At 41.6% G+C, this 23,983-nt stretch overlaps 1 protein-coding gene across 1 annotated transcript in view; it reads right to left on the bottom strand.

Moving 5' to 3' along the window:
• Positions 1-23,983, bottom strand: part of pdzrn4 (PDZ domain containing ring finger 4) — a 232,290-nt gene that overhangs the window by 21,176 nt on the left and 187,131 nt on the right. Inside the window, 2 exon segments of the mRNA XM_042335323.1 lie at positions 4,591-4,693; positions 6,242-6,495. Coding sequence (XP_042191257.1) covers positions 4,591-4,693; positions 6,242-6,495 — 357 coding nt within the window.

Raw genomic sequence — 23,983 nt, 5'->3', positions numbered from 1 at the left:
GTGGTTAGAGCAATCACCTTGCAAAGCGAGAGACCTGGGTTTGATTCCCAGCAGGGCGAAACCCTGGGCAAGTTTTCTTACTCCACACGCCTGATAATAATCCTTCAAGAAAAACAATGTAATAAAATTGGTCGCTTCAATCCACGACTGCTTGTGAGACACTGCTGTGCGCAAATGGCTTCCACGTTTCGCCCAGAAATACACAGTCAATTCACTTTACAGTATATACTAGACATCTAGAAGACGTGAAAAGCGCTATATCAAATGCAAGGATTATTATTATTATTTTCTGGGCGAAACGCGGCAGCCAATTGCACACAGCAGTGTCCCAGCTGTGGATCGAGTGACCCAATTTTTTTTTAAGGGATTATTATGCCCGGAAAGCAATCCGCTAATATACTAACAACCAGGTTCATACTTATTGCTAGGTAATCAGAGGCGTGCGGAGTAAGGAAACTTGCCCAAGGTTTCCCCCCGAATCAAATCCGGGTCCTCTCACTTGCAAGGCGAGTGTGCTAACCACTATGCTATGGGATTCCACAATAGAAAGAGGTGAGCAAGAGAGAAGGATGAAGGGTGTTTGGCTCATTTAAAGCTTTCAAGCATTTGCAGTCCCATTCTCTGCCTCAAGGACTTCAGAATGATAGAGACCTATCTTTTGGCACTTAAACTCAATTCAGTCTGATGAAGTCTTCTGTAAAATAATCCAATGTGACCATTTTGTTTACTTTTCCAGACTTTGCCTGCTTGGGATCTACACATTGTTGGCCATGAATTTTTTAAACCAGAGGTTGCAATGATTCCGTTTGGCAAGTATCGCAAATTAAACATTAATATTAAATGGATCCTTTAGTTTCCTTTGCAAAATATGTTTTTTTCATCACTTGCACACAAATAGTTATTGCGAGATTTTGTTAGTCTTGCATATGTGCTCAAATGTGGGCCATATGAGAAATATTCAGCAAAGAACCTCTGATCTGTTTAAAGAGGTGTGGCTTCAGCGCCTTGGGATGTCCTTCCGACGTGAAAGGCGCTCTATAAGTGTAATTTTGTTGTAGCTGTTGTTGTTGGCTTCCAACAGGGGTGCCAAAGATGGTGTCAATAGTTAAGAAGATATTGCTGTATAGTCAGTGAAATTCTAAACATCATAGCCTATGAGAATTGCAAAGCCTACCAGAACAAGGCACTGACAAATTTCATTTTACAGTACTTACTCAGATAAGAGACTTTGACACTTTGACCACAACATCTCCAAACCTCTTTGAGCCAAACCTGCTGGTCACATTACCTCACATTACTGCCCAAGTCTCCTCTACGTTGATTCAACCCCAGGGAGATGTTGTTTATTCTACTGACCTCAAAAGGACTTTGATGGGGAAACTTCTAGTTCCACGTCTGGTGTCAACCAACAGAGCTACCCGGGATGGCAAATAAAATTATAATGCAAAACTAATAAATCACTTCAACCCTCCAATCCCTGGATGACACTGGGGCTTGACACTCAATCACTCTCATAAATATTTGAAAAGGTTAAAAAGATGGTTACAAGACAACTGCACAACACAACAATTATTTGTGAAAAACAAGAGAATTGCTTATCTTGACATGCTTTTGATCTACTGCACAAACAATGCGTTTGATTTAAAAAAGCCTGGACGCCATCCTTCTTCTCTCATTTCCGATAGTAGGGAAGACACAGCTGGCCGCAATGTGAAAAGTAAAGCAGTACATATCTCATTAGGAACGTGCTCAGTCCTGACAAGTTGGAAGTTGAAGCATGTGAACTAATGGGCTGGATAAGCTTTCAATTGCACCTTGCAGAGGGCTCCAAAAGTGACATAGTGCTCAGCTGTAATCTCCCTGCATATTCAACAGTGCGACTTGGAGACAAAGGGTCTAATTTGTGGTATTTCTTAACAAGGTTCCTCAATAATCAGGCAAATCAAGGCCGCCTTCACGTATCCAAAGTACAACAACTTGAATTGATGCAGCTCCCTTCATGTCTTGGAGCATTTCACCAATGACGGGTCGGATGCTGAGTAAGAGAGAAGGGCAAAATGACTATAGGCATACTTGGAGGTAATTTTTAGGTAGGATTTAAAGACAGATAGAGAGAGGTAGAGGGGGAGAGTTTCAGGGGTTAGAGGTTTAGCAGCTGAAGACTCAGCTACCGATGGTGGTGCGCAGGAAGGCGGGATACACACACTCCGAGTGCAGAGGGAGTGCAGAGGATTAGGTAGGAGAAAATGAGAGAAGTGTCATGCCAACGTTCTGGATTAGAGTTCCCATTCATTGATGGAAATTCTGACACGGTTCCTGATTAAGATTTGGAGTTTGAGAAACAACAGCAGATGTAGGCACATGTCACTCCTGCCCCAGGCCCAACACAGTTCATAGGTAATAATAATAATCCTTGCATTTGATATAGCGCCTTATCACATCTTCGAGACATCTCAAAGCGCTTCACAGAAAATACTGTAAAGTGAATGGACTGTATATTTTATGGGCGAAATGCGGCAGCCAATTGCGCACAGCAGTGTCCCACAAACAGTCGTGGATTGAGTGACCAAATTATTTTTATCACACCACATACAAAAACCATTCCAAAAATGGTCATGACCCAATCTTACCCATTTTGGGGTGTCCATCAAATCCCCATGACCCCATTCACCCTGCCTTGGCCTATTTTATCCTTTATTATAATCAACCCTGGCTTTGCCAGCTCTCCCGAATGTGCAGCAATATATAAAAACAAGAATAACAACAACTTGTACTAATATAGCGCCCTTCACACGGGCTAGCGTCCCAGAGTGCTTGACAATGGCAGAGTCTGACACCGAGCCAGACACTAAAACCCTCAATACATGTATTTGTGTCATGTCACCTGCACTGTACTCTGATTCAAGGAAGCGCTCAAACTTGGCTCAAGTCAATTAGACAAAACTAATGCACAGATGCTGAAGAATTATTTCCTCCCTTTTAGTGCAAAAAATGGTCTAACCCTGAACCATTAACAATGGACAAACGACAGAATAAATGGCCACCGATCTTTTCCAAAATTTTCTTGTAAAGGACAGGCCTGATTACCAGCCACTTTTTTAGTTATTGGAAACATGTATAACCATATCCCAGGTCGGAGACAAGAAAAAGCTGCCTCTTTAATTTATCGTCCTGCACTCTGTCATCATTTTTGTACATGTCCAACGTGGATATTGCATTCTTTGAGCAGCCATCTGTGACCATATTCACACAACACAAACTGAAATACCACGGCTGGTCTTTCCATTTTCCTCACCTCCACAGACATCCGTCTTGTTCACCTTTGGGCCTACAGGGAATATTGCCTTTTGCACATTCACCGTGTTTGAGATTATGAGTAGCAAGATGTCGCCATGAATTATAGCCGACACCACCATAATATAAGAAAAGTTTTGTTTCAGATTTCGCATCTGCAGTATTTTGCGTTTTTGCCAACATAATATAACCTATCTGGTGGCAATTTTTAGAAAGAGAATGCAGTCTTGTTTGTTGACAATCATTCTTTATCTCTACATTATTAATAAATATAACCAGTATGGTAGTTTGTTAGCTGTGTATATTGTTGCAGATAAAATGCACAGTATTGAACAAGGTGGTGCACAACTGTACGCAAAGAATATAAATATTCATGCTCTTCATTGATAGACATTTTTCATTTATTAAAAAGTACAATAAGTTCAAACATGTCTCCTTTGACATACCCTGGTATGACAAAAATAAATCTATTTTCCTGTTGTCACTCACAAAATTGGAATAATTTCCTTTTCAATCGCTTTGAAGCGNTTTTTTTAGAAAGCAGAATGGATCATAATGTTTTATTCACCCTGTTATTTGAAGAGGTTTTTGTGTGAGAAGGGCACTTTTTCTATTTCAATTTCATCCCGAATACTCTTTATTTCAGTTAGGAGCTTTGCCTCGGGCTATAAAATCACAGCTGATGGTAAATTAATGACTCTGATGGTGCGATTAGTAGAGATTACAGGCTATTGAAAACCTGCTTGAGCAGCATTCAGCCCTGTCACAATACACAGGCTTTCCATTATTAGGAATTAGCAGCAAGAATGGCTCAGCAGCAGTATGTCATATTAAAGTCCGTTTTAATGTTCCATCTGATATCTGCTTTCCCATTTATCCCAAATGAAACGTCTTGAAACAGGTATTAAAATGTGTTAACTGGCCAACATATACATTTTGAAAAAAATGTAATTCTTCTCAATTCTTAATTTTATACAGAAATGCCCGGTTCAGAAAGAAATATCTCTGTAAAGTTCATGCATTCAAGACATTATAAGGTGCATTTTTGCTCTTCATCAGCTTGCTCTCCCCTTTATTTTTATCTGTTAAGTTTTCACCCTTGTTTTTGAGAGTGAATTCACATAATACCCTTCAGAATGTGGCTAATTACATTTATAAAGTGCTGCCAAGTTGGCTTGAAAATGAGGATGGCAAAAGCTGCCACTAATGACACAAAACCTTTATTAAAGGTAGTTACAAAGTACTTTGAAACTGAGACACTGAACAGATCTGCTTTTCAATGGGACTTCATCTTACCTCATACTCCAGTTCATCTGCTCGGTCGCCGTCAGGAGGTAAGTTGGGAAGATAATCATTAGCTTCGTAATAGTCATGCGCCATAGGATGCAGAGAGTGGCAGCTGTGTGAGGAAAGCAGCCAAACATAACAGGAATGAGAGCAAGCTGGCTGAAAAGGATGTGTTAAATTTAATCGTCTTCCAAAGTCACACAATCCTGGTGTGTTAACTGGGTTCTGAATTATCTAAGACATATTAAAACTAAGGAAATAACATATTATGTATCTTAGCAGATATTTTTGATATTATTCAGGCCTATACACATAATCATGTTTAGAAAGAGCCAACAAGTTCACTCCATTTTGATAATTCAATCCCACCTTTTCACCATATCATTTAATTCCTTGTATCCAGGAGCCTTCCTTTGTGAACCAATTTGTATGGTCTGCTTCAGTGCTTCACCCTGCTAACATACTCCATAAATCTATTACCCTATGAATGATCATGCTCTGCTTGACTTCCCCTCTTATCTCTATCTTCTTCATTTTTGTCCCCTGATATTTGAACCATCAAAATTCGTCAGAATAAGAGCATTAATTGCTTTGTAAAGTTGAACATTTTCATTACATCACCTAAAAATCTCCTCTTTTCAAAAGAAAACAAGCTCAACTTCCTTCGAACGTAAATTCCTGATAGCTGGCATCGCTGTTCATCAGCCCTGTGTCCTCTAAATGACAATATTATCTTTCCAATGACTTATGACAGAACTGACCAACAGCTTTTTGAATACTATCAAAATCATATTGCCAAACTAATTAGTTTCACCATTATTTTCAACAAAGAACAAATAAACCATCAGCAAAAAAATACCCATTGTCTCTTTAAAAATTAAAAACTTTAGTTTTTTGACAGGATTTACAGCGAAGAAGCCTATTTATGCAGCCTCTGGTTGCCTGAAAAATCTGTCAGGGATAGATACCTTTTGCTCAAATTACTTGTGTTGCCTTTGATGAAAATTAAGGAAACAGTAAACTGAACTGAGCGAGTTCAGTTGAAGTGAGCACTCAGTTCAGATTTGATTTGCTAAACTCCAAAACATTATGAAATAAATGTTTCAAAGACTGCAATTCAAAGCCAATTTGGGGAAATCTCTACCCAGGTATACTACAGTAGCATCAGCAAGATTAAAAGCACAAACCTCTGGCTATGGCTTGCCCATCACCCCAACAAAGAGGATTACAATCTGGGGCAAACAAGCTACAGAAAAGAATTGAGAATTTCATAATGAGGAATTCCAGTTTTCGCTGCCAGTTGAAACATGACTATCTACAATAGATGCATTTTTTCAAATGAACAAAAAAAACAAATTTTTACAAAACATGCCTTCTATTGACCGATATCGGGTCTGGTAGCCAGTGGTGGTTCTCATCTGTGGATGAGGTTTTATCATTTTCCCAGCTAAGGGAGGAAACTTGGGAATAGAGACAATCACGTGAGGCACATTCAGAAAAATGAAAATGAACCCTACAAATGAATCACAGGGATGAGTTTTGTGGATAAAATAGGTCAGATTGCACTCACAAAGTGAAAATAAGAATTATCTGCTTCAAGTTGGAACACGCTTTCAGTCTCTAAAGTGGCATGCGATGGATAAGAAACTGTGAGTTGTACCTGTCTGATAACAAATATGGGCAGATATCAGGGACTGGAGGTGAAGATGATCTCAGTTTGGAGAGAGCCATGATGTGCTCAAAGGTGATTTCTGTCTGTGTGGCAACATCCAACAGCTGACGGTCCTGAGCATTGGCATGGTTCTTGGCAACAGGTGTTCTTCGCAAAACCTGGACAACAATAGGATCCTTTGCATTTCGGAAAGCTTCCACTGCTTCTTCATGGGTCGCTTTTGAGAGATCCTTCCCATTAACCTGTGGAAATAACATCATTTTATGATTGTATTTCTTTGTATGAACATGTGAGATGGTCACACGCTTTTTCACCACTGTTGCAGCATTGCCTGTTTCATTCATGAACACCTTTTTCCATTGGCTGTACTATTTTAGCCATTGGGTGCAACTGAATCCTGATGAACATGTCTCAGAATTGACTGTACTTGGACGAAAATTCTGCACGGTGGCCATCAGCAGACAAGATGCTCCGTGCAGCTGATAAATGTTGAAGCCCAGGTGCCAGCAAATGGGATACGATAATATTCACTAACAATAACTCAGTTGACAAAACATGGAGTCAAATTGAGCCAGGAAGACTGAGAAAGTCCCAGGCTCAAACTATAGTAAACACTAAATTTGTCGATTTGTCACCTGGAATCATCAATTGGCATCACTGCTTCAAGCAGGAAAATATCAGTGACTGCTTTTAAATACTTTCAAATAAGGACAGGTTCCATCTCTTTCATCAACAAAATAATACTTTGTTCCTGTCAATACAAATTATGTTTGGTGAGTACATGTGAAGTTACTCGCAGGCTTGTTTGACTTGTTTGTTAGGCGACATGTCATTGCATCCAAGGAAACCACATCAGGAACTTGATCACTGAGTACAACAATATGTTATGCCAGTATCTTTCTGCCCAGGGTCTAATTTCCACATGGGAGGCATATGTGGTAAAACAGGCTTGTAGTTAATTGATGTGTGGATAAGCTTTCTACAGCACTGTAAAACTGAAATTACAGTTATTTGGTGAACTTAGTGACACATTGATTGTGACAATAAACCCATATCAATAAATACACTGCATGGAGTAAATCATCCCCAAGTAGTTTTTTAGGATTTGACATACATTCGATTCTTGTCAGCATATTCTGCTATATCCAGTCACTGTTTGTATTTACTTACAGTATTTTGTAACAAATGCTCCCAAATTCCAGTTTCACACACTGTGCAAAACGTTTTCAACATTTTATGTGACATTAAAGGGACTCCATTGGGTTGTAAAACTATACTGAAATACAAGCTCCACAGCAGGATCAACATGGCAGCGATGGAGATCGCTTGTGATTTTAAGAAGAGTATTTGGAACACTTTAAATGTGGAACTACTCTGAAAATTATGCTGCAGATGGTAATGAAAGCCAGATTGAATCTAACTGAATCTAACCCGTGGCATTTCTGCGTGTGACAAATGTTACTTGATGATGTAGCTCCCTTTAAATGCAATCCCTGCCACAACACTGCTCATACAACTGCAAGCTGTGAACTATAATGCACACCCTGGTTGCCAATTGTGTGCAGTTCTTCAAAGGAGCTGCAAGGCTGTTGTCCTTGTACTCGTTCCTCTCCCACTTAAAACCGCTGTCATCACTCCCCTCCTCAAAAAAACATCTTTGACCCCCTCCAACCTCACAGATTACCGTCCCATTTCCAACCTCCACTTCCTTGCCAAAGCTCTGGAACACATTGTCACTAACCACCTTTGCTCTCGCCTCTCCCTCCACTCCCTCCTCGAGCCCCTCCAGTCGGGTTTCCGCCCTGCCCATAGTACAGAGACGACGCTTGTCAAGGGCACAAACGACGTCTTCCCTCTTTGTGACCATGCTCCCTCTGCCTCCTCTTCCTCCCTACCTCTTCAACCTGCTTACTCCCTCCCCAACCACAACCTGCTGCCTTCAAGCAGCTGGCTCTGACCTTCTGCATGTCCCTCATGCCCTTCATTCCACCATTGGTGGCTGCTCTTTCAGCCACTATGCCCCAAAACTCTGGAACACTCTTCCTCTATCCTTACGCCTTGCCCCCTCCTTCCCCATCTTCAGATCATGCCTGAAAACCTTCCTCTTCGACCATGCCTAGGGACACCTCTCCCTCCCCCCCAGCATGGAGTCATGTTCCACCATTGTCAAACGCTCTGGGACGCCACCCTGTGTGAGGGTTGCCATATAAATGTAAGTTGTTGTTATTGTTGTTGTCGTTCCCCACAATATTGCCAGATCCAGGGTGTGAATCACAACTTAGTGTTCAAAGCAGAAAATGCACCCATTTTGTTGGAGACATAGCGTAGGTGCCAAATTCATTGATGTTCAGCCAGTGGATATAGCTTTTCAGATGTAAACTATTTCCTTTCTACCCTTGATAAATCTTCTCTTTAATGACTTGCTCCCCTTTTTGACTTCCTGAGAAATGTATACCAGATGTTAAGAGCTGAAATCCCCTAAAGTAACTGACGGAAAGGCTTTTGGATTTGATCCATGATAGTGTTAAATTATGGAGCGATCCCAGACTCCCATTTTCAGGAAGATTTGTCTGAAGGATTTGCATTAATAAATAGGCAATCTGAGGGAATTCATTAACCATTTGGAAGTTATACCAGAAAATTACATTTCATAAAGAACCATCAGATGAACAATCCACCTCATCAAGCCAGTTAGGAACCTAGGCATCTTGTTTGACCCTCAACTGTCCTTTGTCCCTCACATCTGTGCCATGACCCGCTCTGCCTTCCCCCACCTCTGCAACATTGCCCGACTCCACCATGCCTCAACCCCCAGGCCACCGAAATCCTCATACATGCCTTCATTACAACCGGGCTTGACTCTGCCAACACCCGCTGTCGGCCTTCCCAACTCTTCCCTCCACGAGTTGCAGGTCATCCAGAACTCTGCAGCTCATATTCTCTCCCGCACCAGGCTCCGTGACCGTACAACACCCACCATCGCCTGGCTCCACTGGCTCCTCATCCCTCAGAGGATCGAGTTCAAAATTCTCATCCTCATCTTCAAACCCTCTATGGTCTTGCCCCTCCTACCTCTCTGACATGCTAACCCCTTATCAACCTGTCCACTCCCTCCGTTCAGCAGGCGCTGGCCTGGTTCATGTGCCCTGACTGGCCCGCACCACCATCAGGATCTCTGCCCCACCCAATGGAACTCCATCCCACATTCCCTTCGCCTCACTCCCTCCCTTGCCTCCTTCAAGGCTCACCTCAAGATCCTCCTCTTCGATCATGCCTTTGGCCACCCTCTCTGTCCTCCACCCTCCCTGATCCCAATCCCCCCCCCCAATCCCTTAGGACAATAATCCCTGACTGTTCAGCGCCTTGGGACGTCCTCCCGATGTGAAAGATGCTTTACAAATGTAATTTTGTATTGTATATTGTATTGTATCAGGTTGCTTTCCACTGCCATCAGCATAACAGCCTTAGTACTTGTCCTTGTTAAAACATTTTACTGCGTAAAGATACAAAACAGACTGTATACATCTACTGTATGCATACTGTTTATATCTCAGTCAGAGTATGTTGTACTAGCAAAGAATGTCACAGAAATTACTCTTCTTTTAATGCTTTTCTCCACAAAGTGTCAAAGGATTTTCTTCACTTTGATTCTTTCTCATCTTGATTCTATATCTTAGCTGTGCACTCTTATGATTGTCCTGATCCTATCTCAAATTTGATGGTAAAGTCCCAGCTTGTCTGCATTATAAAAAGTGAATCTAGGCAGGTTTCTGGCTCCTGATGTCCAGTGACACAAGCTGGAAAATGTACATGTGGGCCCACCAGGAGGGGACAAGAACGAGTTGTCATCAGCAATTGTTAATAGACCATTTGATTGTGGAAGGCGTCACAGCCACGCCTAATCTTGTTTTCCCCAAATGTTCAAATGTGTACCTTCCAACAGGGGTTGTTGGAAAGTGATGAGTGATGTTAATCCTGGCAGACCTCACATTCCTAGCCTAGGAGTTTTGCAGCGAATTGTATTGTCCTAGCTGCTACCTTGTCTGAAATCAAACCCATTACCTTTTAGTCTGAATTGCTCGTGATGGAGTTGATCTTGACGGAGAGTAATTGGTTACAGATAGATTGAGAAATAACTCTCACAAGAATACTCAGTCGCATTTAAGTTATAACAGAAATTCTGCAAATCCACCACAAGTCAATCACTGTAAAAAAAAAAGTTGAACATTTTGGGCATAACCTGTCTTCCTTTTTATTTTAGATTTACAGTACCTCCAGTTTATTTTCTTTTGCAATAAAATATCACATTTGATAGTCCCCACAACGGGGTCTGATGTGCGCAAAGTTCTATTAGGATTCCTTATGAAAAAAATTTCAACATTTACAGTGTAGTGAACACCTATTGATTGTGAATATCAAGGTATCCCATTAGACGTTGATGCATTTTAGACCAAATTAGCAACAATTTGGTGCAAGTGATAATAATAATATAATAATAATCCTTGCATTTGATATAGCGCTTTTCACATCTTCTCAACGTTTGAAAGCGCTTTACAGAATAGACTGTAAAGTGAATTGACCGTATACTTGTGGACGAAACGCAGCAGCCAATTGCGTACAGCAGTGTCCCACAAACAGTCGTGGATTGAAAATTACCAACTTATTATTGTTTTGTTTTGAGGGATTATTATTAGGTGTGTGGAGTAAGGAAACTTGCCCAAGGTTTCGCCCTGCCTGGAATTGAACCCAGGTGTCTTGCTTGCAAGGCGAGTGCTCTAACCACTGAGCTACAGGACTCCTAGGCTGAGTCCTAAGCTGCTACATTGTGAGGTAATCATCACTGAAGCATTTTTATAAACAATGGAGTGAATACTAGGAGCTCAGATGGAGGGGGGGGTATGTGAATATTGTGGCTATGATGTGGTCCACGCTCTTACTTCCCACTACCTCTCTGACCTCCTAACCCCATATTAACCTGTCCGTTCCCTCTGCTTGGCGGACACCGGCCTGCTTCAGGTTCCCCGCACTTCCCGCCCCACCACTGGTGGTCGGGCATTCAGCATCTCTGCCCCTACATTCTGGAACTCTATCCTGCAATCCCTTCACCTCACCCCCTCTCTTGCCTCCTTCAAGACCTGTCTAAAGATCTTCCTCTTCGACTATGTCTTCGGCCACCCTCCCACCCCGACCCCGCCTGCCCTCCACCCCTCCTGACCACAACTCCCAGCTCGGGTCCAAATATCCTCAACTGTTCCAGCGCCCTGGGACTTCTTTCCGAAGTGAAAGGCACTATACATGTGGAATTTGTTGTTCTTGTTGTATTCACAGAGCTTCAAAACCAGCCAATGCAGTGAGAAATCAGGCTTCCTGTTCTGCATTGCTCCACTGATGGAAGCAATCGCTTCACTCCCAGCAATACAAACAGGGAAGAGGATCTCTTTTTCCCATGTCCAGCCTCCAAGCAATCTGGCAGTGATGCCTCAAATAATATTTTAACATTTGCTACATTTTTGTTAAGAGCTTTTTAAAACTGTTATGCTCCTTTTTCTCCACATCTAATGAGGAAGAAAACAATTACCCTAGTGCAGTAATCAATGTTATAGTAAATTACTGTTAAAGAATTCATAATTTCCAATTTGAAAGTAGGCAATGGCTTTCGGAAGTATTATGTCACCTCAGGTGTGTGATCATATCAATTTTATTTTTCTGCTTCCAGTCATTAAATTGAAGCAAATGTAATAAAGCCTTCAACTTTATTGTCTCAGAGAGTTTGCTGCTTAAAATATTTCTATCCTGGGGCTCTATCAGCATTCTAGTTCAAAAAGTCACCAGTTGATGTAGCAATGAGCCATATAAGCCAGAAAATAGTAGTTTTTCCCCCCAATATTTCTGTGCTGAGCTGCTGATCTCAGATGGTCAATACTGCAATTAGTTTAGAAACGCTTGGAGTTTCAAGGGTAGGTGAGAAATCAACCAGGAATCCAGGCATGATCATTTTCTAGTTACTATCCCAATTTAATAAATTTCAATGTGGGATAGATGTTAAGATGGGGTTCCTAGCAGGTCACAATGAGTACCATCTCTAGACTTTTAATCTATAGCTCTCAAAATCATTACACACTTGCAAATAGGTGTTTGAAACAAGTTAAGCAAAATGGATAGGAAGCTGACATGTTGACTCCACGCCCATCCACTGAGAGGTTCTTTGCAGACACCTTTCCTCCAAGGAAGTTGAATGTAGCTATTGCTAGCATGGGCAGATCTCCACATGGAAACTGCTTTGGAGGACTATATACTATGCTGCAAGACAGAGAGGGTGAGAACTACATATTGTTTTTGGCAGAAGAGATCGAGAATGAAAGAGTGGGAAACCAAACTAGAAGTGTGTGTAGCAGGGATCTTTGATTGGAACAAAGACCTTCATTTTTATGGATCATGACTGGTTTCCTAGCTGATTTCTCACCAGGGGCTCCAAAGCCAAATGTAGTGGCCAACTGCTGAACATGGAGAACTGTAAAATAAGATTTTAGGTTCTGGACTCAGAAGGAGTTGGCTTACTTTTGTACTAGTTTAGTTTGCCATTCTACTGGCTATGTGCATTGACACTTCAACAAACCAAAATTTATTTCTTAACTCTCTTTTCCGTGATGGATTTGGCCTGCAGTACGGTACATATGTACTGTAAAGGGGTTCATCATCAGACCCAAACCAAAGCATATTTTACCCAATTCATTGCAGCGTGCAACATGTGGTTCGCGGCAGCTACCGGAAAATAAAGTAAAATCCTGATGCCAAGCATAACACGCCAGAATATATTTTTGTTACTATTATTCCTTGCTGGAAAGCCATTGAGTGTGAAGATCAGCTGAAAACAGGATCTTGAGTGTGCTTGGCTGCATTGTCTTCCACAGCTGAATGGCTATCGCCAAACTCCTGTCTCATCTTACACCAGAAATCTAAGGAATTGTAACCAAGCAAAGATTCAGGATCTTCAGGAAAGAGGAAGTAAAGCAGCCGTAATAATAATAATAATCTTTGCATCAAAATGTCTAAAAGCACTTCACAGTAACTAGTGTAGTGTAGTGACTAAAGATTTATAGGTGAACGTGGCAGCCAATTTGACTGCAGCGATGTCCCGTAAATAGCCAGGAGATTAATGACCAATTTAAATGGAGGATTGTTGGCCAGGATCCTGGGAGAATCTGTCTTGTTTTTTCAAATAGTGCCATGGGATCTTTAATATCCACCTGAACAGATGGAGCAAAGCTATTTCTTTCCTGTACCACTCTCCATTGGGCTCCAGTTCACATTTAGGATCATTGTATGGTTCCTAAAATGAACAATACTAGTTGCTAATAAAAGCTTTGCTAACTGCAGGGCCAGGCATTAAGTCCTTGTGACTACTGTTCCACCTGACAGAAACAAACCAGCACAAGAAGTTACCTTGCAGCCTGGCCAATAATGAACACAGCTTTTCACACATCCTGCTGGAAAATTGGAATGTCAACCCACTGGGATTAGCTTCCTGAATAAAGAAGACATCTCCTTCCTCGCTCACAGTAGTAAGCATGGGCTTATACAAGTCAGTTTCCTGTGCCATTGAAAACATTTAGGAGAGGTTCAGAGAAGAGCAACAAATATGATAGTGGAGACCGAGAGCGGTAATTGAAGAGCAGAGGCTTGCAGAGTGCAACTCATTATCAATGAAGAAAAGAAGATGTAGAGAACTTGTGATCCAGGTATTTAAAATTCTGAAAAGCTTAGATTAAGGAGATGTAAACAGACTTTTTTGACTTACAAAAGAACTCCTGTAAGCAATTGAAGTGTCAGATAATGGGGCATTTAGCCACAACCTGGTTTGACAAAAATTGAAAGTGAGACATGTCCCTTTCGTCATCTCAAAAATTCCTCCAACTTTATTTAACATCACCACAACCTTGATGTTAAACATTGTGAGACATAATTTTATGTTGTTTCTATAAACTGTACATTGTTTCCATAAATTGCTTTGGATACAGTGAAAGAGTGATTAGATGTTTGAGATGCTGAATGAATCTCATCATGTTCTGTATCAGCGATTAATGATCCAAAAATAAACAAACATACAAATATTCTGCATCATTTGGGTCTAGATTCCTCACAAAGTAGTCTCAGTCATTTGTTGACTTATTCAGATAACACAGTCCTCCTCTCCACAAGACAATTGAAAAAATAAGGGAACTTATGTTACGTTGGAAACAAGTAAAACAAATTGATCCATATAAACTCTGCTGCTTCAAACATTCTTGAACAGAAAGTCCTTTTCCTAGTCGTCTCCCAGTAGCAGGAAAAAAAATAATAAAAATCATAATCCTTACATTATCTAAAAGCATTTCATAGAGTAATACGTAAAGTATTCGTCGGAAAATGTAGCAGTCAATTTACACACAGCAAAGAAAACGAACTCAGAACTTTCAGAGGCAAAACTGCTACCAACCAGGCAGGCCAGGCTAATTAGACAAATAGGTATATCCTCACTTCAAAGGTTACATTCTTTATACATTGTTCAGCTCATGGCAAAAAAGGAATTATTTTATTCTCTCGCTGTGTTTCCACATCAGCAGTTAGAAGCCACTAGTGATATGCAGAACTCCTTTGTACAATTGCAGTGTCAGTTTGAGGATATGACCCCTTGATCTCTGGCTCAGGAAGGGGCAAACAGCATTTTACTGGTGACATTCAGGTAAATCAGGTGAATTGACGGGGACACTTGTTGGTCTTTACCTCTGACACGGAACTGTGGATTAAGGGAATCAGGCAAACCTCCAGATTTGAATCTGTGGCAAATGACATTGTGGCTTTAACCCTTTGCTTGCTGTTTCCAGATTGCATGCACTTGTAATCACTTGCACTCAGATGTCATCACCATGGCCCTTCCAGTATATTTACTGGTATATCAGCTTACACAATGATATTTTGGGTAAGGACAACACTTAACCTTTATTGATCTGGATGACCCTCATCATTCTCTGGCCTCTAACTCAGAGTAGCTTTTTAGAACTCAGCATTTATACCATCTGCACTTGCTCCCTCAGCATTGGCAAGGCGATGCAGTGCAGAGTCAACTTCCTCCCAGCAGACTGGGTCATTAAAGATTTCAATCTGCTCACCATCTCCCGCCAGCTCTCCCACCCTCCATGCAGATGGATCTCTGCTGGAGTCCATTGGATCAGACGCCTAATCCACATAATGCTCCCTACAGACCTCAAGGAGGCCCTCATGGGTCTGTTGTGGACCAGAGGACTTGTCCAACCCTGGCATCAGCCAATAAAGACCCCTTCAGCCATCGCCAATAACAGACTTCAACCAGCGGAAGAAAGATTTGAGATCACTCTTGTGTAGATACAATCCCTTATGCAGTTGTTCATCCCAAAGATCCTGCTTTGTTTCCCTAATAATCTTCCTGGTTTCATGCTGTGCTTCATTATAAGCTATCTTTAGGGTTTGCTCTGAGAAGGTTTCTAGTGCTACTTTAAAGGCGCTCTGCTTTCTCCAACAGCTCTCTTTCTCTTTGCATTACCCTGACAGTGTCCCACTTTAGAGATTGCGGCCTCCTGCTAGAGACGCAGGTGAGAACAGGGTCATATTCCACTGTGGTGTCCCCACATGATTATTTGGGCCTTCAAAAACTCATAGCCAAAGATCACACAACAAAACAGCAATTTTGGTCTAAGTCAACAGAATCCCACTACCCATGACTTTCAACCATACTTCAACTACACAGTGTTACAACCTCACTCCTGTCTCTGAAGCCATGCTAGCTTTCCCTATGGAAGGGACAATTATCTTTCCAAATAGTGATGGACTCCAATGCTAATTCCAAGGCTCACAACAGTCCAAGATGCTATGTAAATGCAAGTCCCCATGACGGATGCTATGTAAATGCAAGTTGTCACTGTTGTTGTTGATTTAATTGATACCATTCTCTCTAACTCCACTGGCACTGACACTGAATTCTATTGTTTTAATTCCCTAATTTAACTGTTATTTGGAGCAAGTAAGAGTGAGTTGTAATTGATGATGATACCCAAGAGATCAAGATATTGAATTTGTAGTATCCTAAGTCACTGTTTCTGACCCTTAAAAGAACCTAACTCAGAAAGCAAACTCGGTCTTTACTGTAGCTCGCCTGGCTCACCCAAGTACCAGATGGTATGTGTGTGCCATGTGTCAGCTGACAACACTGCAATCTAAAATCTCACCGTTAATGCAAGAACATGACACAGAATCCAGGGAGCATTTCATTGTTATTCTTTCAACAAAGTGCATAATTTGTGCATTCATTATGTTTGGATGGGATGGGAAGAAAATATCCCCAGTGTCCTTCGCTGATGAATTTTTCACTGGTATAATATATCCGTGCTGCATCTTGCCAAACACCAGGCACTTACATTCAGGTAAACCCAATGCTTTTCCTCTCATCCATCCTACAGTGCCTTTTATCTCTGCACTGTCTGCTGCACAATCAATTAGATGCTCTATATCCTGACCCTGCACAATTGTTAGACGCAGGAATGTAGGCAGCGATCTCCTAAAGAGAAAGGAGATTGCAACTCAACAATGAAGCAACTAGAATTTGTTTCACAAACAAAATAGATACAAATAACAAGACGCATAAACTCAGTAAAAATTCACAAACACCACCTCAGCAACCCTGAATGAAGGAACCACAAAAGCAGCTTCAAGGTACCCCTGAAAACATAATATAGGTCAGTAAAAGGGATTGAATGTGAGGTGACACGGTCTATCTGTCACTGCTAACCTCAGACAACCTTAGAGATTAAATTCTACACGCCTTCAGTTCATACAATAAAAAGAATAAGAGTTCATGGTATAAATCACCCTTCCCAATAGTAAGAACAAACTGCTCCGGAGAGCTCGTGGGCTGCATTTATAATGTGCTCTCATTCAATGCTGAACCATTAAGTCTACCGTTTACCATTACCTGTTTAACCAGTGAATTGACAAATTTAGATGTTAATCCATATTCTGTTGAATGAGTCCAGACTGTTGAACATTTCTCTGCTACACTGCATCGTTTGTGAAAATAATTTGGTTCACTCTATGCTTCAACAACTGGTGGGACTGGGGAATTGACACGTAGAGGAGAGAGGAATAGGAGTGGTGGGTGCTTGAGTGGAATAGAAATATCAGCACAGACAAGTGGGCTGAATGGTCTATTTTGGTGCCGTATCATTTGTGTAATTCTATGGTATACTGCTTAAAATCTTACAACAACTTGCATTTATATAGCGTCCCTCACGCAGTGTGGCGTCCCAGATCTTACATGCCGTGCAGCAAAATAAAGAAAGGAACAAACAAAGGCATGAGATTCACTTGGCTCTCATCGGGCAAACTCCACCCCAACTATTCTATTCTGGGAGAGGTTGTTCTGCACTGATATTTGCCAACTGCCAAACAAACCTCTGTTGAAGATCAACATGTTGATCTGCTGTTCGGGATTAATGTGATAGCAAAGAGAAGAACAAATTAACAAATTATTCTTAATAACTGCGGTACTATGCTGGGTAATCGTTTATTCTAGATCGCTGTGATACCATTAAGGGTAACACACTGTTTCAGATCACTGTGGTACCACGTGGAATAATAAACTGTTCCACATTGCAATGATTCCATGTAGAGTAACAAATTGTATCAGAACATTAGGATATTGTACATTGTAAGGCTGTCCAGGGTCACTGTGGTACCACATGGAATAAATGTTCCACCCAGTTCACTCTGGTAACATGTGAGGTAAGAAAAACATTCCAGATCACCTTGGTACTCTGCAGTGGAACAGACTGTTCCAGATCACTTTGGTACCATAAAATGTAACAGGTGTTTCAGGCCACTGTGGGACCATGCAGTTTAATTCCAGATCATTGTAATACCATGAAGTGTAAGACTACTCCGTATTCTCTCCCAAACCCTTCTTCCTTGTGTATATATCTAACATCCTCTTTATGTCATCTATATTATCTGTTTCAACCAATGCATTGGGCAGCAAGTCTTACATTTTCACTCCCCACTGCATGAAGAAGTTCCTTCTAAATTCTCTTTTAGATCCCCAGTCGCTTTCTTGTACTTGTTCTACCCTGGGTACCGACTCTCTAACAAGTAGGAACAGCCTATTTATGCTAAGATTATCAAACAAATCACTGTAGCATCATGTGAAATGATAAATTGCTCCAATTCACTATGCTATCATGTGGAGTCATAAACTATTCCAGATCACTGTGGTATCACATGGAATAATAAACTGTACCAGATCACTGTGTTATCACACAGTGTAAGACAGTGAATGAAATAAGATGTGCAAAAATCAAAACATTTTCAGCTTACTTACAGCCAGATATATTTCTGATGGAGATTAATGCATTTGTCCCACATCTCAAGAATGCCACAAGACAATGTCACATTTTCTTTAAAATTGCATTAAGGAACAAACATTGAGTAGTTAATTGGTTAAAATGAAGTTTACACTGAGACAGGGATTTTGAGGGCTAAGGGTTTGCTTCCCGAATATTTTGAATCTGTTGTCTGAATAAAGATATCTTGTCTTAAATATGTTAATTTGTGAGACGACTGCTATCATGGCACCCAAGGGCTTTCAACATTGATTTAATTGTACAGCTCAGCAGGATTAGCATCCGCTGCTTTGATCCTATGCAGGTTGCACCTGAGGAATGGTTCCAGTGGGATTCACACTTTTGAGGAAACTTGTCAAACATGTAGTCCAAGCACAGAACAACAACAAAAACAGCGCCTTTCACGTCTGGAGGACGTCCCAAGGCGCTGGACAATCAGTGTTTCGAATCCGAGCTGGGGATTGGGATCAGAGAGGGTGGAGGGCGGGTGGGGGGAAAGTGACCGAAGGCACGGTCGAAGAGGAGGGTCTTGAGATGGGTCTTGAAGGAATTAAGAGAAGGGGCCAGATGTAGGGACTGCGGGATGGAGTTCCAGAGGGGGGGACAAAGCGGCTGAAGGCCCGCCTGCCAATGGTGAGGCAGGCGAGGCAGGGGACAAAGCAGGCAGGAGCCCGCTGAGTGGAGGGAGCGGGCAGGTTGGTGAGGGGTTAGGAGGTTGCAAAGGTAGGGGTTAACAAGGCCATGGAGGACTTTGAAAGTAAGGACCAGGATCTTGAACTGTATCCTCTGTGTGATGGGAAGCCAGTGGAGTCAGGAGAGGATGCGGGTGATAGGGTCGCGGAGCCTGATGCGGGAGAGGACACAGGCCCCAGAGTTCTGGATGATCTGCAGCCTATGGAGGGAAGAATTGGGGAGGCCGACAAGCAGGGAGTTTGTGTAGTCGAGCCTAGATGTTATGAATGCGTGTATGAGGGTCTCAGGGGCCTGCAATATGAGACAGTGGTGGAGTCGAGCGATGTTGCAGAGGTGGGGAAAGGCAGAGTGGGTCATGGCATGGAAGTGGGGTATGAAGGACAGTTGAGGGTCAAACAAGACGACGAGGACCCATATTGGCTCTGTGAGTGTATTCGTGGAAGGAGATGCTGTCAGTGCCCGAGGTATGGAGGTGTTGATGGTAGCCAAGCAGGAGGGCATTGGTCTTGTTGACATTCAACTACAGGAAGCTAGCTCTCATCCAGGGCTTGATGTCTGACAGGCAGTCTGCGTGGACAGCAGTGGTCCTGGAATCGAGGGTGACTTTGACCAGTGATGTTTCTGTGCTGTGAAGCGCAGAAACCTGATTAGAGAAGTTCAAAGAGGGAATAGCAGGAGAGGAAAGAGCGATGCCGGGACGCGACGGCTCGGGCCTTGGAGAGGAATGAAAGGTTAGAGATGGGGCGACTGCTGGAGAGTAGGGATGCGATCAGGGAAGGTTTTTTGAGGATGGGGGGCTGATGACAGCTGTTTTTAGGGGGGTGGGAACAGTGCCAGTGTGCATAAGGAGAGGTTGATGTTGTCAGAAAAGATGGAAACGTGTATATCTTCTATATTTCGCAGTTGATTTTCTGCACGACTGAAGAGTGATGCATCACATAATCTCCTGTTTCGCTCAATACCTAATAGATTTACATACACTGTATAGTTTGGAAGCAGACCACTCATTTCAACTTGTCCGTGCCAGTGTTTTTACTCTACAAGTGTCTCCACCTACTCTTTACTCCCTCCCATATCCTTCTCCCTAAGACATGCTCTTAACCCCCAACCCTTTAATCTCAGGTTTCTAGCTATTCTTTAATCCATTCTGTTACTGCTTCCATGACTCCCGAATTTAGTCATTAGTCTCTCATGTGTCACTTTATCGAAGGCTTCCAATATCTTACCCACAACCAACGGAAAGCTAATTGACTTGTTGCTTTCTATAATAACTATTACCTCTTTTGAAATAGGTATAACATTGACCACTCCCCAGTCCTTTGACACAATTCCTTTCTCTATAGAGTTCTTAAATAATTTATACTAGAGCCTCAGCTAAAGAGATTATAAGCAAAAATAAAAGCCTATGGAATCAGAAGTCACCTTGCGACATGGCTTGATAATTGGTTGGGAGGCAGAAAACAAGAGAATAGAGATAAAAGGCACATTCTCTGATTGGGGGAACATGACAAGTGGTGTTCCTAAGGGGCCTCAGTTTTCACTATATATATTATATATATTATATAATATATATATATGACTTGGGTGAAGGAATAGAGTTTTGTATCAAAATTTGCAGATGACACAAAATTAAGAGACAGTAAATTGTGTAGATGGGAGCAGGAAGTTACAACGGGTTTGATACAGATTAAGTGAGTGGGCAAAATTGTGGCAGATGGAATTCAATGTGGGGAAGTCTGAGGTCATCCACTATGGCTCCAAAAATAGCAAAACAGAATATTTTCTTAATACTGAGAAACTAAGCACTGTGGAAGAGCAAAGGGATATGGGAGTCCATGTACAGAAATCACTAAAAACAAGCTCACAGGTACAAAAAGTTATCCAAAACGCTAATGGGATGTTGGCCTTCATGTCAAGGGGCTAGGAATATAAAGTAGAGGAAATTATGCTTCCACCATATAGAGCCTTGGTCAGATCCCATCTGGAGTACATAGTTCAGTTTTGGGCATCGCATCTTTGGAAGGATATATGGCTCTGGAGGGGGTGCAGTGCAGATTCACCAGAACAATATCAGGTCTTAAAGGGTTAAATTATGAGGACAGATTGCATAAAATTGTTCTCTGTTCCCTTGGAAGGTTGAGGGGTGATCTGATTGTGATTTTTAAAATAATAAAGAGATTCAACAGGGTAGATGCAGAGAAACTGTTTCCTCTGGTGGGGGATTCCAGAACGAGGGCAAAATAATTTTAAAATTAGAGCTAGGTCATTTTGGAGTGAAATTAGGAGGCAGTTTTATAATAATAATAATCCTTGCATTTGATATACCGCTTTTCACATCTTCTAGACATCTCAAAGCGCTTCACAGAATATACTGTAAAATGAATTGACTGTATTGACTGTATTGAATTGACTGCGCACAGCAATGTCCCACAAACAGTTGCGGATTGAAAAGACCAATTTATTATTGTTTTTTGGTTTTGGAGGGATTATTATTTGGCGTGTGGAGTAAGGAAACTTGCCCAAGGTTTCGCCCTGCGTAGAATTGAACCCAGGTGTCTCGCTTACAAGGCTACAGGACTCCACACCAAAAGGGTTTCACCAAAGGTTTTTCACCAAAAGGGTAGTGAAAATCTGTAACTCTGCCTCTAACGGCTGTGGATGCTGGATCTATTCATATTTTCAAGACTGAGATGGATGGATATTTGTTAGGTCATGGTATTTAAGGGATGTGGGAAAAGGGCGGGTAACTGGAGTTGAGGTACAGATCAGTCATGATCTTATAGAATGGAGGCACAGGCTCGAGGAGCTGAATGGCCTACTTCTGTTTCTATCTCTTCCCTAGTTTCTCTAAATATCCTTGGGTGCTGTCCATGGGCCAGGTCCTTTGTTCTCTTTAAACTGGTGTAATTTACCTTGTATCTCCGTTCTCTCAATCATAACTGTTGTGATTTTACACCCTGCCCATCTGTTAATACCAAATTTTCCTTAAAAGTTTCCTTTGTAAAACCTAATTGAAAATATGCATTTAACATTTCTTCCATTGTGGAAAACGAGCTGTGCAGAATTCAAATTGGGCACTGCTCCACCCTGAGGAATGCCACTCGAAAACAGCACTTGTGTGGCAAATTTCACAGGTGATCTTAACCTGTCCTGTTGGAAGACTCTGAAGCATTCTTTCACAACAGGGCAGATTTATTGTTTGATGAGACACAAATATACTTCTGTTTCCGACATGACATCAATCATGATCAGAAGGAAAGAGAATATCTTACACTGTCTTTATGTTGCAGCCTCACTGCATTAACTTTGCTGCCGAATAAACAAAGCTGTGTGGCTGCCTCGGGAAGCTCTGATTGTCTCACCTCAAGGATAATGCTTTGTGTGCAGATAAAGATTAAATTTCTGGTTGCATTGGATTTTCCCTTCAGTAATGTGAGCATCTCTACGTATTTATATGCGTGTGTCTAAACAGTACACAAAAAGTATTGAGTCCCATAATGCCTTAGCGAAATTCCGAGGGCACATTGAACACCAGAGTCCAAAATTGTGAACGAAGGACAAATATTTTAGTGCTAATACCAGCACAGAAAATCAAGCTCTGCCCCCAAAGCACAACAGTCCAAAGAACTGACTTAAGTCAGCTATTCCTATGAATCAGGATCGACAAACATATTTCCTGATTCAGGAAGAGAATCTAAATGCCTAAACCTAATCTAATATCTCCTCTTTTCTGATGCTGTACTCTGTACACCCTGTACTCTGAGCTCTGCCATTCACCTGAAGGCAGCAGTCTATATGGTTGCTTAATCCTTCTCAAACATCAGCATTTCTTTCTCCCTTCACAGTTTTCATAAGAACAGCTTGTGTTCTTCCAGTTTACATTTACTCATTGGATTGATGATTTAAGCAGGCTGAAGAATTGTTTTTCAAAAGAAGGACATTTCTGTCTACAGACAAAAGGTTTTCTACACATGTAACATCTGCATTACTGAGGCCGAAATAGAAACAAAAACGACATTAAATAGAATGCTGCAAAGTCTTCTCTGTAAAAGACAAAGAAATTCATTTACTATTGTAGATTAGGAGAGCATGAAATGTCTGGCTGTGATGCTGCTTCATCATGCCAGAAAGAGGAATTTTATTTTTGCAGGTCTTTGACCACACAAGGACTATAAATCCTGGATCAAGCACTGCATTTCTATGCAACCTGTTTATCAGCATACAACCCTTTGGCTACAGACACTTACATTAGCAAGGATTATCCTTAGCTGGTTCCTGGAATTCCTTCAACACAAACTCCTCACTGAAAGATACCATAAAAAGCAGAGACTACAGTGCACCCTTGGCTACACCTGAAGCACATTGATGCAGTAGCAGCAAAGTCACCCTAACACTCTTGTGTCTTCACAAATGGACTTCAACCAGGAAGGAAGCTACGAGATTATGCTGCTCTTTCACTATAATTTCCTCCAGGCAGTCCCTGGAATGAAGTTATGCCATAAACATCTGGTATCATTAAGCACTACTTTAGGATGATAAAGATAATTTATTTCAGATGAGAAGAACACACACAGAAATGACAGCGGCACACACCTTCATCCGGATTTGCTTAAATTCTTCAATTAGAGTT

This window comes from Callorhinchus milii, unplaced genomic scaffold (assembly GCF_018977255.1).
Source record: "Callorhinchus milii isolate IMCB2004 unplaced genomic scaffold, IMCB_Cmil_1.0 Scaffold5, whole genome shotgun sequence".
NCBI classification, from domain to species: domain Eukaryota; kingdom Metazoa; phylum Chordata; class Chondrichthyes; order Chimaeriformes; family Callorhinchidae; genus Callorhinchus; species Callorhinchus milii.
This window is presented reverse-complemented; position numbering and strand designations above follow the sequence as displayed.